Source organism: Gastrolobium bilobum, unplaced genomic scaffold, assembly GCF_033153095.1.
Source record: "Gastrolobium bilobum isolate Gb01-03AN ecotype WA unplaced genomic scaffold, APGP_CSIRO_Gbil_v1 utg22371, whole genome shotgun sequence".
Taxonomy (NCBI): domain Eukaryota; kingdom Viridiplantae; phylum Streptophyta; class Magnoliopsida; order Fabales; family Fabaceae; genus Gastrolobium; species Gastrolobium bilobum.
The window spans coordinates 174,946-192,644 of NW_026896417.1; the positions used below are offsets into that span (position 1 = coordinate 174,946).

Below are 17,699 nucleotides of genomic sequence, written 5' to 3' on the forward strand. Positions count from 1 at the left end.
GTGGGAGTGAGAGCATATGTTCGATCCTTCCTATTACCATCTATGAGAGAGATTTAAAACCTTAATCTCGAGACCTGCCCTGAATCAGACTAATCGCAAAATGATAAACCGATTTGATTATTTAAAAAAAAAAACTCAACTCTGTGATCTGATCACTAAAGTAATCTCAACTACTTTTAGGGCATGTTTGGAGCACCTGATAAAGAAGATAGGATAGGATAACTTATCATATTCTACTTTTATCTCTTGTTTGGTGGGTCAATAGGATATGATTAGCTTATCCTATTATCTCATTTTATCCTATCCAATACATGATTACTTATCCTATGGGGGAAGCTGGGTTAGGATCCAACAGGATAGGATACCAATATTGGATACCCAATATAGCCCCACGCTACCCAATATATTTGTATTTATTGCATTATATTTTGTTTTTTCTTTCTTCTTTCTCCTTCTACATAATCTTATCAGATTGTTAATCAGGTGTTCATCAAACACAGGACATAATAAAGGTTTATCAGCCCCATATCATATCCTATCTTTATCAGCTCTATATCATATCCTACTCTTATCTGTCCACCAAACGAGCCCTTAGGGACTACATTAAATAGAAATTTCTTAAAGAAAAAAAAAACTATAATCTGAATCCAAGAAGTGAACGAGCTTACTTATAAGCTCTCATTCTCCTCTTCGTTTGTCCAACCTCAGACTTTTCTAAGTGGCGTAGCCACATTGTAACATGGTAGTGCCTTAGCACTACCTTTGTTTCAAAAAAATTTACTTATTACATATAATTATATAGTTAAATATAATTTGATCATGATTAAAATTATAATTTGGCACTACCTAAATAAATATAGCAAAATTATAATATTTTTATCATTTTCCTCATTTTTTTAACCACTCATTTGTCATTTTATATATATATATATATATATATATATATATATATATATATATATATATCCACATCTTCTTAGGATAATGTTTAGTTCATTATTTATTATGCTGTTGGAGGAAAGTGAAATTCTTCTATTTGGAATGCTTACAGAAAAGATTAATGTCTTTTTATATGTTTATTTTTATATATAATCATTAACAATTGTTAATTTGATTTTTCAATGTCATGTGATATTATTTAGCAAATAATTTAAATAAATATGCTAGAATTTATAGTAAACTTTTTTCCTAATAAATTTGTGTAATTAAGATAAAAAAAATTTATAATTTGATATGTTAAATTTTTTTACACTACCTAAATTTTTTTCCTTGTGCCACTCCTTTTCTTTCTTCCGAAAATCAACATCCTTATTCCATTTTCTTTTTCCTTCTTGAACTTCTTAATAATAACTATAATTAATTCATAATTAATTCTAACAAATATATATCAAGAGATACATACAAAATTTTCACATCAACATGACAAGTTGATGTGAAAATTTAACATAATACGGAAATCAGTTTATTGTAAATCAGCAATCTGCTTTTGAGAACTGAGAAGTCAGAACCCGGTTTCAGTGGCTGCGAGCCTTTTCAACTTAAAGGTGATAACAAACCTAACTAGCAAGTATTTTTCTAAGACTAGTGGAGTTGCTGAAACTCAACCTTTGGAAAAATAGCAAAGACTAAAGCAATGCGCACGATTCACTTTACCTATTCAAAGAAAATGATGAATCCACACTTAATTAGGATACAGTCTTCCTACAGAGCATTTAAGAGTTTAACAACTTAACGAAAATAACATCCACCAAACAAAACCTAACATGCAAAATCAGTAAAAAAAAACTGTACTAGGATGCTAGACCTCTTGCCATCATACTAACATGTAAAGAATAATAGAACCGTACTCTTTGGTAAGAAATAATTATATACTCAGTCAAAAAGAAAAAGGAAATAAAATTGAAAGAAGACACTGTTGGTAGATACTCAACACATCTTTGCACTTTTATTTTGAACAAAGGGGAAAGGAAAAGGCATAATAATAATTAAAAAAAAAAAAAAACCATTCCCAGTTGATTCCTTAATATCGAGAATAGGAATGAGAATAATCTTTATAAATAACTTTATTTTTATATATTTGTAAAGAAACTAATTTCCAAATTCAAATCTTAAAACTTTTCATTTAAGCTACAAAGAAACATTCAAAGGCATAATAATAAAAAGAACATAAAGAAAGAAATAAATCATCTTATTAGGCTATTATATTTCATAAGAGAAGCCCATATGGGTTAAATAAGAATAAATCTTTGGTGCTACTGTTGCACTAAGATTCAGTACATTTTATTAATAAGAGCATTACACATCATAGGAGAGAGATAAAATTTGGCAGAAAAAAAAAACTTTATCTGACATGTAATACTTTTATTGGTGGGATGTACTGAATCTTTGGTGAAAGAGTAGCACCAAAAATTTATTCTTTAAATAGAAGTGTAGATTATGTCCAAAGTAGAAATGCCTCAATTTTGCTCAGAACAATCACTGTTCTTGCCAATGCCATTTCTTTTACCATGCAAGCTCACAAAAAGTAGCAAGTAATGAATTGTTTCTGCCAGTGAACTTGAGAATTGGAGGGACCAGAGAGTCATAAACACATGTCAAGGCATCTCAGGACAGAGGAATAGACCATCATAGATAATCAAAGGTTCCACCACGCCAGTAAAGACAAGACGATTATTTAAAATGTTGTAGGCTTGGTTTGAATGATTTTGATATGAAAGTGACCCAACCCAACCAAAGCTTATATTCTTCCTAAAGTTATTCATGCTTAAATGCTATGTAAATTGCTTAAATGCTATGTAAATTGCTATAGGCTTGATTATATTTTAAGTTTTAAACTGTTGCAAGAAGCAAATGGTAACACACACACATCATACCTTGTCGTACACTTGCCTTCATTAGTGGACGGTTAACATCCAAAAAACGTTTTTCAATTTTAAAAGAAAAATTGCAGTTAGAAACAAAATTGTAAAGAGTAAATGAGAATCCGTGGTTAAGATATTGTTCATTAATAATATTCTTAACTTTATTTCCCAATAAAGGCTTGGCAATTCAACCATATGCCAAACAAAATCTTCAATTTCCCTTTTAGCAAATTTTCTTTGATGTCCATGTATAATCCCAAAAAGCTTGTTTGGACACAATCTTTTTCTTTAAATAAAATAAAATAAAAGTTCAAAACAATTTGGATATTTTTCCTATGACAACATGCTCATGTTTTGCAGAAATCCAATATTGCACACTCTCCTCCTAACATTCAAAACAATCAATTCCACACTGATCCCAATGAAAAACACAGGGAAACAGAAAGACTTAAAACAGCTGATTTTTCTGCTATAACTTAAATTTCGGAAACTCTTTTAAGTTATTGTCTTTTTCTTTCCTATGACAAAAAAAAAAAAAATGAGTATGTATCCTTTCAATATGAAAGTAGAGTTAAAGCAAAGGAAAAGGAAAAAAAGAAAAGAAAAGAAAGAAAGAATAAGAAAAAAGAAAAATAAAATAAAAAACTAGGATGAATAAGTTCCCTTATGAGCTCTTACAGGCATAGATCAACAAGGAGAATTGAACTTTGTCTTTATCTTTCTGTGCAGCTTTCTCCTCTAACCATAACCTGCTATCCAAGCCACTCCTTGTCCTGAACATGAACACTGCATTCCCAGAAGCAGGATTGAAGAACCAATCATGAACATCCCACAACAAATCAACCACCAACCCATCAACAAAAATTGTTTGGTTTCCCCTGAAATTCCATTGCAGCCTCTTCACACGAATCACGGTCTTCTTATCAATGCACACCGATAGAACTGGAACTTTGAATCCTTCATTTTCTACACTGCATCTGATCAAAACATCATGCCATGTGCCAGTGTCACAGAATTGAGCCTTGGTTGTGTAAAGGGTGTTGCCTGAACAATGCTCTCGTCGTGATAATAGTGAAACCTTAGCCATAGGGGTGCTAGTTTTGAACCTCTTGGACACTGCTTCTTCAGCCATATCACCAAGAATCAAACCTATTTCTGAATCAACAAGAATCACAACATAAAACCCATTAACAGGTTCAGGTCCAGAATCATACTTGGCATTGGAAAGATCCCATAAAACTTCGATCTTTGACTCATCAGAATCCAGCAATTTGCTACCTTTCTTCTTCGAATTCCTGAAAAACCGTGAATTTGTGTTGAGTCTGAAAGGTGCAGCTGCTGAAGGGTCATCATCACCAAATCTTATGCTGAGTCCCTGGTTTGAATTGCTCTTGTTATTACACCAAGTGACAGTTATCAAAAACTGCTTTAGAGTGGAGAGGACTAGTTTATAGACACATGAAATTGAATTTTGGATTGAAGGTGAAAGGCTTGGAGAGATGCAAGCGTTCTTTGAATAGCTAGAACATGAGGAATGAGACACATTTACTGCGTTTTCGCTAAGACAAGAAACTAAGTCTCTCATTTTTCGTTTATGCATACAAAGATCTGAACTTTTTGGAGAAACGGGTTAAGGGTCCTTTTTGTTTTCTGGTTTCTATGAAGAAATGATTAGCACTAAGAACAATGGAGATTATGTATGCGTTTTCAAGTGTCTTGGTTTTCTGAAGGGGGAAACTCAGATAAATGAGAGGAGACAGGCTAGGAAAACCGGTTTCCAAACAAGTCATTTGTCATTTAACATACATTAACACACACACACACTCTCTCTCTCCTATCTCTTTTTCTCTCTCTTAGGAAAACATGCATATTGTGAGAAGGAAAAGATAAGAGAATTGAGGCAGAAACCTTGGTGGTGTGCTTTTTTAATCTGATTTGCCAGTTAATACCAACATTAAAAAAATGAAAAGAAAAGAAGAAAGAAAAGGGGCGTTACCAAAAAAAGTTGATCCTGTATCTCAACACTACTTGTGACACGATGATGTTTTTCCTTTAATACGTGTACCTCGGGTTTGGTGATTATTAAGAACCGCAATTAAGGAAAAAATGTTATGACTAATTTATTAGGTTCGTGCGTTAATGGTCAAGGTTGGAAAATGAACAAACGGACATAAATGAAATAGGAGGAGAAACAAAATAAAAAAAATGAAATCACCTTTATTTCTTACCCTTTTTTCTTTGTCTTCTTTCCTTTCTTATTTTTAAAATTATTCGAAAAGTTTTCTTTGCCAATTATTATGAGTAATTTTAGCTTCAACGCTTTGTTAATTCCATTTATTAAGTATCTTCTTAATACAAGAAACTTTGAGTTCTGTCGGAATCCTCTACTAGTTATCTCACTGTGGTTCAAATTCAAATCATTCATCCTTGGCAAAAATGGTATAGATTTGGCTCTCTCTTTTAGTATGCCTTGTTAAATAGGGTGTTTCCTTTGGGGACCATTGAAGCAAAAATATGATGGGATATATATGATTTTTCTTTTTTCTTTCTTTCTGGTGCCAAAAAAACTTTACCTTTTTCTTGCAATAACCAACAAAATGAATAGTGCAGTGGGGAAGCCATGAATATGTGACAATGAATGTTGGGCCCACAAAATAAATTTGGCCTTTAGACCCACTAACTCCTACTCCCAATGCAAACTCATTTATGAGTAATTTGTATTTGGCACTCAATATAAACATCTCTCCTAAGTTCACTAATTATGTTCTTTGTTGGCGGGTCATGATCCCATTTTTTTCATCGGGTCGGGGTAAAAGACCAAAGGTTTTGAGCGATTGATCCGGCAGAACAACTCAGTCATGGTAAAATCTTGGTTTATTTAATCATCAGGGACTCCTAAGCACAAGTTCTCTATAATTAGACATGGAAGGGAACAGTGACTATTGTGCCACTGTTCCAAGACAAATTTATCTAAATATCACGTCAAAAAACAATTTTATCAAACTGTCACGAGAGCAAGTTTGTCCAAAGCAGTAGCGAACTTAGTATGCTGATGTGTCAGCTTCCTAGTGGTGTCAGAGTTCGCTTCTGACACAGGCGATCTCTACTGCATGCAAGCCACGTGGCCTGACAGGTGAGACATTAATTTCAACCGAGGTCGCCTGTGTCAGAAGCGAACTCTGACACCACCAGGAAGCTGACACATCAGCATACCAAGTTCGCTACTGCTCTGGGCGAACTTGCCCTCGTGGCAGTTTGGTAAAATTGTTTTTTGGCGTAGTATTTAGGTAAAATTGTCTTCTAACAGTGGCGCAAAGGTCACTGTTCCGCAAAACAGGGCAATTTCACCCAAAAAAAAAAAATGGGGCATAACATAATACTAGCAAGAGAATCTAATGACTTTCTCTAATTTCCCCATCTATTGACTTTCAAAAATAATAAAATTCAGAATAAATCATTTAATGTCATTTTAAAGGAGTGTGACTATTTTAATTAGTTATGGTCTACTTGTTATATCCTTCAATACAAAAATATCATGTGGTTGCAGTTGGGAAAGAACAGCATTTGAATCATTACACACCCATGAATTATTAAAGGATTGGTCCTCAACAGATCCAATTTCTATCCTCCCCCCCTCTCAATCTCCTATTTTATTTTTATTTTGGTAGTTTCTCAAACCAAACTAGAACATTGAATTTATAAAGTTTTTAGTGACATAAATTAAAGTTGCATTAAAGTTTGAAAGAGAGAAAAAATAAGTGGGGGGGCAGTTAGAACAACTTTGCACAAAGTTTTGATAGCTATCTCAAATTAAGTACAAACTGAAAAGGCTTGTTGTGAAAAAACATCTAGGTCTTATATTCTGATTAAATTATGTAATGAGGTAAAGGATGAATTAAATGAGAAAGAATGGATTGGGAATGGGGGGAATCTGTCACACACAACATGAAACAGCGCATAAGGGAGGGCATCATTACTTTCTCTCGTTGACGTTTAAGGCATATTTTTTGGGCCATGGACCCCAGAAGGCTTGGTCCTGGGGCATGTTCTACCTTCCTCATTATGAATTAACATTCAAGCTTGCTTATGGTAAACGTAAGCATTTTTTTTACATAATTGCATCTACCAATCAAACTGTAAAGTGTAATAACAAAATTAGAGAGGGTGAAGGAAAAAAAGAAAAAGAAAAAAGAGAGAACTAAACTGAAGCTATGTTGTGCAGTATTTAAAACCAACTTGGAACTTAAATTTGTGCGTTAGAAATTTATGGGGGAGAAAGGAGAAAGAAAAAAAAAACTATAAAAAGGTGAATGGGAATGCATGCTTCTTGTGAATTTCCTGGGATATAAAGAAGGCATGCTAACTTTTCTTTTCTTTTTATCTACAGTTTTAACTTTCTTCTAACAAAGCTTAATAAGCAGATTCCTTTCAGATAATATGTTTCTCTCAACAAATTCCTAGATAGTTACAAACTGCAATGCAAATGCAAATCCATAAATAAAGGAAGCATTTTCAGCTTGCCCACCAAGCTATTGGAGCTGAAAAAGGCATGCATTCACTTCAGTAACCCCTGAAATTCCTTCAGCCTTTGGTTTAGTTAGCTAGTTGGTAAATGTAGCTGGCTTATCCTATATTTTAGGCCTCTACTTTTGGAAAGTTCTTGGTGTAGCTGGTAATAGTATAGAGACTAGAGATTCATGGTAGGGACTGAAAAATCAAATCCATATGTCATGATTAACCAATAATAATCCATGTCACAAACTTTACACCATTGCAAAACTATAATATTAGTATGTGACCCGATTCACTTTTTTTGGTTCTTGTTTTAGAGAATTTGATTATATAGTGGGTTAGAAGGCGAGTTGGATCCCATTGTTCTCTTCTTTCTCTTTTGAAGCTAAACATTAGTTACACTAAGATTCCAAAGGATGATATATATAACTAAACCCAACGTGAGGATGACAATTCAAAAGGGCAGAATGGAATCCAACTGAAGAGGAAATTATTCTGTCGTGTCCCTTATGTAATACCGAGAAATTCTCTCCAACCACATGCCCATGGGGGGGCATCTTATACTGACAAAGTTGAATTTGCACTTTCTTTTGACACACAATACAACCAGTAGTAATTAGTGCTTAGACTAGGGAAAAAAAGTGTTCTATTGAAAGAAAAAAATCTTACGACAATTGTTGAGATATATAGTCTCACATTGGTTGTATGTGCAACTAATGTGTAGTTTATAAGACTTTGGGCACTATATAGTCCCACATTGGTTGTATGTGCGACTAATGTGGAGTTTATAAGACCTTGGGCACTCCTACCCTTTGAGCTAGCTTTTGAGGTGGTGTATCCTAAAGTTATTTACAACAATGTTTTATCGCAGTTGTGATAAAAAAAAAAAATGCATAATTATAATAGACTTGAAAGAAAAAATCTTATGACAATGTTTTATCACACAAAAATAGCTTCTAAAGTTAAATTTGTCCGAATATCTAGAACTGTGTTACAAAAATCATGGGAGGAAAAAGCAATTTCATGGATTGTACAATAAAACATTGGAATTGGATAAATGCAAGTTTCGGTTTGATTTAACGTTTATGGTTATTGAAGTTCTGAATAGTCCTAGATTATTAATGTTTTAGGTCACATGGACTTCACGGAGCACAATTTTATCCAAATGAACTTCGTCTTTAAATATAGCCTTCAATGACATGACTATGCTTAACTGCAACTAAGGGCCACATTCTTTTATAGGGGAGGATTGCAGTTAGCAACCATAAATGAATATATATATATATATATATATATATATATATATATATATATATATATATTATATAATATTTTTATTAAATATTGTAAGAATTATTAAGACGATATAACAACACTACAAAAAAAACTGGTATTTGAAGGCTGTTTATTGAAGGCGGTTTCACTTAAACAGCCTCCAATTGGTACATAGAGACAGTGCTTCCGGCGGTTTAATTGATTTGAGACGATTGACGTGAAACCGTTTCTAAATGTATATTAGAGGCAGTTAAAATAACCGCCTCCATTTACCATTCAGAGGTGGTTACATTGAAACCGCCTCTAATTGTTTCCTTTAAAAGCGGTTAAATCATAACTACCTCTAAATATATATTGGACGCTGTTAAATATATGTCTATATAATAGATAAAAGTAAGAGTTTATTGTGTCCCAAAAGAAAAGAAAAAAAGTAAGAGTTTACATCAGAAAGAAGTTAATTTTTTTTTGCTTTTAGTAGTAATGCTAACTGTCAAGCACTTTCTTCAGTTATACGTTTGTCAGAAGGATATTACCAACATGATTTGGGTACTAAACTAATGGTTATGAAAGAGGAACATGGAGGGAAAAAAAAACAATTAAACGGAAATCAAATCAATACAATCAACTGGCTGTAAACTAATACATTAAAGGGCCTCAGAACGATTATTTTTCTTTTTAAGTTAAATTTCATGCATGTTTGTTTGCATATGCAAATCATTTGTGTAGAACAGAGAATGAACTTTATTCTTAAGCTACTAGCAATCGATGATCATGACACAAGAAATTAAGCTGAATTAAGTAAGGGAAATCATTTTCTTATGTAATAGGAGATAGTTTTCTCATGTTGTGAGACATCGAAATTCGTGCTATCTTTTTAGTTTTTTCTTCTTTTTTAATAAGTGGTGGGCCCCACCACTTATTGTGTCTATGACATGAGAGATGATATCTCATGTGACATGAGAAAAGAGAAGCCCATTAAGTAATTGTGGCTATGGGCTGTGTTATCCTACAACCAATTCAGGAATGACAATATATTTGGCCCTTGACTTTCTTTTGCAGAAATATTTTAAGGAACAGATAAAGGAAAGGAAAATGATTATATAAAAATCATAGACCAAGTCAATGGACCAAAATTCTCCACTAATTATTTTTCATTTTCTTTTCCATATTTTTATTTTGAGTTTAAAACTTGCTAGCCAACAAGAACCATATTTAGTGGCGGCTTTCGTGCACGTTCTATCTATTTTAATTTGTAATAATCAAAACTAAAATGACACCCCATCTACTTAAAGCATACACAATATCAGTCTTCACTCTAGATCTCTTCTAAAAACCTACAATGTACTACTGGACATGAAAAATTAATGAGTCTTTGTTTCAAAGACAATTAAGAAACATCATATTTAAATGGGTTTTGCATTGATTTTTTTTTTTTTAATATTTCAATCGTTTCGCGACTAATCTCGTTCAGGATAAATTCAGAATTAAGGCTTTGAATCATTCTCAAAAATAATACTGAACAGAATCAAACATATTCTCACCCTCAACTACTTAGATCCTCTTTGTCAACTGAATTACTACCATTTGGTTGCATTGCTTCTTTCAAGTTTGGTGAAGAGTCCATTTTCTTGTTAACATAAATTTAACTGATGAAAATGACACTTAAAATTCCGTTGTGCGTTTCTTCCCAAATTCTTCTGTCAGAATAAAAAAAGTCTAAATGCCATACCTGACAATGTCGGCACATCAACAACTAGTTCCGTGTGATGGGACGGATCATATGCTATATTCAAATTTCGAATTTGAAATGTGTAAACTTAACAGAGTGGCCAATCCATAGTTTAAGTCATCTCGAATATTTCTGAAATTCTAAATCTAATGATAAATTCTGAATTGCAATTTTAATAATTAAGACTAATGTTTCACTTCCAATGATCTTTGCTGATTTTAAAGCAAAGTGCAAAATTATACTTATCGATAACCTACAAATTTTTGATTTTAAGTAAGAGTTTACTTTGCTTTGAGGCTTATAATTAATTGCCTTAGCTTTCTTAGCAAGGGAGTGTGTGCGAGTGGTTCTAATGGAGCTGAATTAAATTAACTAATATTACAACAATCGTTTGTTTACCCCTTCATATTCCTGGATTAATTCAAAAAAAAAAAAATTATAAACAAAATTTTGTTTACTATTAAAATGTAAAGAATGAGATATGCGCATATTTGGTGTGATGTATAAATCCTATAGTATAAGTTTATACTACACTATATTATTTGACATTTTTAGTTGTTTGATGTGACAATCGTATAATATAAGCTTATACTTCAAAATCCCTTAATACATTAGAATGGTGTATAATTTAATTAGACCTGAAAAGGGATTGATGTATTAGGTTGGCAATCAAAGTGCCTTTCTCAAGCGGGTAGGATCACCCTTGCCCAATCTGTTCTTCAAGCTATTCCCTTCTTCCAAATGCAGTGTGATAAAATTCCTAGATCAATCTGTCATGCAATTGAAAAGTTGCAAAGAGGATTCATATGAGGAGACACAGAGGAGAGGAGAAAGATGCATCTTGTGAGCTGGGAGACTATTACAAAGCCGAAAGCTGCTGGAGGTTTGGGCTTTAAACAATTAGTAGCCATGAATGATGCTTTTGTAGGGAAGCTTGCTTGGGAGATTTTTACTCATCCGGATAAATTTTGGGTTCAAGTTATTAGGAATAAGTATAAGAGCCAGAATCGAGGACGTTCCTTGTTTAGCTGCAAAAATGGTGATTCTAGATTGTGGAATTACATATGCTCAATCTGGAAGAATTCGGAAAATCACCTTAAATGGGAGATTGGGAATGGTACAACGATTTCTTTTTGGAAAGATAAATGGACACATGATGGTCATAGGCTTATGGACCTGTCTACAGTTCCAATTCCATGGGAGGAAAGCAATAAGAAGCTTATTGATTATGTTGATGATCAAGGTAACTGGGATACTCATTCTCTCACACGGTGGTTGCCTTTTCATATTGTGTTGTCAATTAGGAGCATATTACCTCCTAATGAGCAAGATGGAGAGGATTATTTGTGTTGGAGCTTAGACCATTCAGATCGGATTTCAGTAAAATCCATTTATCAAGCTCTTACAGGTAATAATTCTGAAGCTCCTAGTAATACAGAAATCTGGAAAACGGTTTGGAGTTGGGAGGGTCCTCAAGTAATCCGTTTATTTTTGTGGAAGGTCCTTCATAACAGACTGCCAACAAAAGCTAGGCTGAGTTCTTTTGAATTAGGCCAACCTTACTGTCCAATCTGTTATGGTGAGGCCGAAATATCATTACATTTGCTTAGGGACTGTGTGAAAATGAAAGTGCTTTGGGCTGAATTAGTTCCAATTGGTTTGCATAATTCTTTTTTTTTCTGATGATCTTCATGGTTGGCTGGAAAAAAATTTATATTGTATGGACAAGTTTACAAATAATTTACCATGGTGTATGGTGTTTGGCACTACATGCTGGCTGGCTTGGAAATGGAGAAATGATTTAGTCTTTGGAAATTCTATTTCTTATCTTTTCTATAAGAAGAATTCGGTTATTAGTACAGCTGAAGAGTATAAGTTGGCTTTTCGTTCTGCTTCCTGTAATAGATTAGTCAAGCCCAGAACTGAAATTTTCATTAGCTGGAAACCACCATAAGAGAATTGGGTTAAGCTCAATACTGATGGAGCTGCTAGGAGAGCTCAAAACTTAGCAGTATGTGGTGGTATTGCTCGAAATCATGAGGGTCACTGGCTCAAAGGCTTCTCTTACAGGATTGAGAATTGCAATGCTCTCAATGCTGAATTGTGGGGTATTCTTAAAGGTTTGGAGATGGCTTGGGAGGCAGGTTGGAAAAATTTAATTGTTGAATCTGATTCAACATTTGCAGTCACCATTCTCTCTAGAAGAGGTGTTGCAGCCCGTGAGTTCCACTTGGTGACTCGCATACGGGCTTGGTTCCAAAAGGATTGGCATATTCAGCTTGTCCACACTTATAGAGAAGGAAATTATGTTGCTGACTGGCTGGCGAATTATCCTCTGGACAATACTACTGCTCCTGATATGTCTAACTTTGTTTTTCCCCCTTTGCAGATTCAATCTGTTTTTATTGCTGATTTAGCCTCTGTTTGTAGAGCTCGAACAATGACTGTTTTGTAGTTTTGTGCTGGGTTTTTTCCTCAGCATACCAAAAAAAAAAAAAGCTAGGCTAGACTTTGGCTTTGATAGGGGCTTTTTGACCCTTTTATCCCTTATTAAATAAAAAATAACCACTTTGTCCCTGTTCCAAAGCTATACCTCACTTTACTCCTCTTTAATCGATTACAAAGGAAATTTAATCAATTAAGTGTCAAAAAAATATATTAATCGATTAAGAAACTTTTTTAATCGATTAAATATCGATTTCTTCACAAGAAAATTGCAGAGGAAGAACGCCCACCACCGACAACTTCATATTTGTTGCAACTCACGAGCTAACTATTCTTATCTATGATGACCGTAGCTCATGCTCGTGTTAATCTTTAGATGGAAAATTGTGTATTCTTATAGTAATACATTCAGCGTTTAAAGAATTAGCGAATATGGAAGCAATAGTATCCTCAAAAATTTTAACAAAATTTTCCATAGCTCATGAATCAATTGCTGCTAATGCTGCCTGAAGCCATAAATGAGCATCATAGTTGGAATTAGCCAATATGGAAGCAATAGTATTCTCAAGCTGATCTGCAGCATCCAATAATGTCTCCTTGCAATCAGCCAAACCCTGTTGAATTGCAGGGTCCAAATCAGGGTTATCAATCATGCTCTTCGCATCAGTTAGTATGCTTAAGGCATTTGCTGCTGCCTCAGTGATATCATTGCTAGGTCTTGTAGATTGGCTCTTGGACTAATGATTGGGTCCGAAGAAAGGACACCCACGGTGGTGGGCGTTCTTCCTATGCAATTTTCTTGTGAAGAAATCGATATTTAATCGATTAAAAAGTTTCTTAATCGATTAATATATTTTTTTGACACTTAATCGATTAAATTTCTTTTGTAATCGATTAAAGAGGGGCAAAGTGAGGTATAATTTTGGAACAGGGACAAAATAATTATTTTTTATTTAATAAGGGATAAAAGGGTCAAAAAACCCTTTGATAGGCCCTAAACATATGTAAAATATTTAGAATCTATACTAGTCTATTAGCCTATTAAAGGCTTGATTTATAGGTCTGACCTGACCTATTATAAAAAATTAAAAAGCTTAATACGGCCTATAAGGCCTACCAAGTTACAAACTAAAGTTTAAAACCTAAACCAAATTGAAATATAAAAGATAAAATTTCTTATTCACAAAGATCACATGAAATAATATTTTCTTGAACAAACACATGAAATAATGTTCTTAAAGATCACACGACAATTTCATTAAATAACATTCTTAAAATTCCGTATTCACAAAGATCACATGAAAATTTCTTTAAAAATTCTCAAACAATGTTTTTAACAAGATCACAAAGATCCTTAAAAAATGTTCATAACAACACATGAATTAATATTTTTATGAGCTTTTTATTTGTTCTTAACAACCTTCACACTCTTTTATGAGCATTCTTCTTATCTTTTTCCTTATTTAATTGATCATTTTCACTTTTTTCGTCACTCAAACATCGCCTTCTTGGAAAATAACTACTTATTTTTGAAAAAAGTAATTACCAATCATATATGATAAGTGATAAACAATTTTTAAGGTGACACACACACACACACATATATATAGGGCTTATCGTTTCTCAAGTTACTTGAAATAACTTTATCTCCGGTCACTAAATCATAACCGTACAAAGATGGATCAATTATGATGAAGGAAAAGAGAGAAGAAGGGAATCATAATCATTTAAAGGTGAATCAATTGATATAAAAATATATATAAATAAAATGACATAGTTTTGGGATGACCGGAGATAAATATATCTCAAGTGATTTGAGAAATATTTTTATCAAATAAATATATATATATATATATATATATATATATATATATATATATATATATATATATATATATATATCACACTTTCTCTACTCATTTAACACACACACACACACATATATATATATAAGAGTTCAATTTTTCTGCAGCCATTTTACGTGCAGTAGCGACAAATTTTTTTATATATAGGTTAAAACATATAATGTGGAAAATCATAACCATACAAAAGATGAAAGCATTAAATGTGGATAGTATAACCATACATCTATCATTGCTGCACGTACAACAACTTTAGATACACATAGATTTGGATTCTCTCATGTGAAAAAATGGTCATGTTATTTGATCACAATCACTCATTGATGATGACATAAGAAAGAGAAAAATATATGATTATTAAATATGTTAGAAATATATTGTAATTAGGGTTTCCTTATTTTGTAATTAGGGTTTTCTTATTTTGTATTAGGTCAGATTACATTAGGTTTGGGCTTAGCCCATTAGTCTGTTTATATATTGTACAGCCTTCATCAGTCAATACACACAGAAATATTTCAAATGTTTCTATCTTTTCTCTTGCTATTTAACATGGTATCAAGAGCCTAAGGAACTTTGAATTATTTTTTTTCCGGTGAACCCACTGTTCATCGTCGGTTACTTTTTTTTTCCGGAGGTGTCTCCTTGTCACTTTTTGGACGCTTCTCTCTCCGCATACAACTTCTGTCTCGTCCAGAACCACCGTCCGGTCACCTTTTCCGGCGATCCACATACTTCCGTGATCGTCTCTGCCGCGCGGTTCCAACGTCGCCGGTCTCGTCCAATTTCAAGGTCACACGCGCCCTCACGCGCGCGTGACCGCTCGGCCACTCTCCTTCACTCCGGCAGCGCGTGGCGGCGCGTGGAGGCCCCTCTCCGGCCGCGGATGGTTGCGATCTTCTCGTCTCCTTGCGTAGGTTATGGATCTGGTCTTGTTTTGGTGTTTGGACCTCTTTTTGTGTTGACACACAGATCCCTCTTCTACCGGTTAGTTTTTGACCTGTTCTTTCTGCTTTTTTCCTTTGATTATGGACACTCATGTCTCCAATGTTTCTGTTTTTGGGACTCAAACGGGACAAAAGTCGGAGTCTACTATTTTCTCAAATTATATCCTTGCTTCATTGAGTGTGGATAAATTGGATGGGTCCAATTATGATACTTGGTCTTTCGATCTGCGACTCTGGTTGGATGGGCAGAATTATACATCCCATCTCACCACTAAGGCTGAATCTGTGGCGGAAAATGAACGCACACAATGGAAGATGATTGATGCTCAGTTGTGTAGTCTCATTAAAGCTACTCTTCATCCGTCTATCAAGCAGATTTTTCGACCTGTCGTTACCTGTGAAGCTATTTGGAGTCAGGCAAAAGCTTTTGTGACTTGGTGGTCTGAGAAGCAAACATCAGGTCCTACTGCATCCATTGCTCCCACTGGTAATTCTGGTAATTCTTTTGCTGGCATATCTCAGTTGCACTCTATTGGCCCTTGGACTCTAGATTCTGGGGCTTCTGATCACATTTCTGGTAATAAGTCTTTATTCACTTCCCTTTGTACTACTGGTTCTTTTCCCACTATTACTATGGCCAATGGGTCTCTGGTCCAATCAAGGGGGATTGACACGATTCTTCTTTTACCTAATTTATCTCTGGATCATGTTCTATATGTTCCCGATTCTCCTTTTAACTTACTTTCTATTAGTCGGTTGACCAAATCCATTGACTGTGTTGTTTCTTTTACTAAAACCTCTGTCATCTTTCAGGATCGGAGTTCGGGTAAGGAGATTACCAAAGGATGTGAGTCTCAGGGCCTCTATCAATTAGTTCCCTCTTCTTCAGCCTGCTCCACTGTGGATTCTCCTCTTATTATCCATGCTCGTCTGGGCCATCCTAGTCTTGCAAAGCTTCAGAAGATGGTTCCCCATTTATCGTCTATTTCTACTTTAAATTGTGAGTCTTGTCAGTTTGGGAAACATACTCGTAGTACGTTTCTGAGTCGTCTTAGTCGTCAAGCTGTTTCTCCTTTTTCTGTGGTCCACTATGATGTTTGGGGACCAAGTCGTCATTCTTCTACTCTGGGTTTTAAGTACTTTGTTACTTTTATTGATGATTATTCCAGATGTACCTGGTTACTTTTAATGAAAAAGCAGTCTGAGTTGTTTTCTATTTTTCAGTTATTTTATAATGAAATAAAAACTCAATTTGGTATTCCTATTCGTACTTTTCATAGTGATAATGCATGTGAGTACTTATCTCATCAATTTCAACAATTCTTTTCATCTCATGGCATTCTTCATCAAACATCTTGCCCTCATACACCTCAACAAAATGATGTAGCCGAGCGCAACAAACATCATCTGGTTGAAACCACTCGTGCCTTGTTAATTGATGGTAATGTTCCATACACATTCTAGGGTGATGCTATACTTACTGCATGCTATCTCATTAATCGCATGTCATCATATGTTCTCAAGCATATGGTACCTCACTCTATTTTATTTCCCCATCAAGCTTTATATCCTTTAACTCCACATGTGTTTGGTTCTACGTGTTTTGTTCATCATCTTGGTCCAGGTTTGGATAAATTAGCTCTCAAGTCTCATAAATGTGTTTTTCTGGGTTATCCTCGGTCTCAGAAGGGTTATCGTTGCTACTCTCCCACTTTACGTCGATACTTTATCTCGGCGGATGTCTCCTTTTTTTGAATCAGTTCCCTTTTTTGGAACCTCTATTACTCCTGTGGATACTGATTCTGTACAGTCATCCTTCCCAAGTGACCTTCTTTACCTTCCGTCTTTACCCGTCCATGTTTCTGACTCTCCTTCTATCACCTCTTCTGCTGATGAGATCGAGCATAGTTCGTCAGATGTATCTGTGGACTCACATTCAACTGCATCTCCTCCTACGGCTTCAGTCCCACCTTCGGATAGTGACCTTCCCATTGCTCTTCGTAAGGGTACTCGTGATACTCGCTCTCCGGCCAGGTATACAGTCAATATTAGTTATCATCGTCTTTCTCCA

General features: G+C 34.5%; 1 protein-coding gene across 1 annotated transcript; it reads right to left on the bottom strand.

The window, feature by feature from the left end:
- Positions 1–3,525: 3,525 nt before the first annotated feature.
- Positions 3,526–4,581, bottom strand: LOC133299622 (uncharacterized). The gene has a single exon (XM_061499100.1). It carries the CDS (start codon positions 4,459–4,461, stop codon positions 3,526–3,528), a length of 936 nt encoding a protein of 311 aa, XP_061355084.1. The 5' UTR covers positions 4,462–4,581.
- Between the last annotated feature and the right edge of the window lie 13,118 nt (positions 4,582–17,699).

Coding starts and splice junctions, on each gene's coding strand:
- LOC133299622 (XM_061499100.1), bottom strand. CDS start 4,461: ATGCATAAACGAAAAATGAGAGACTTAGTTTCTTGTCTTAGCGAAAAC.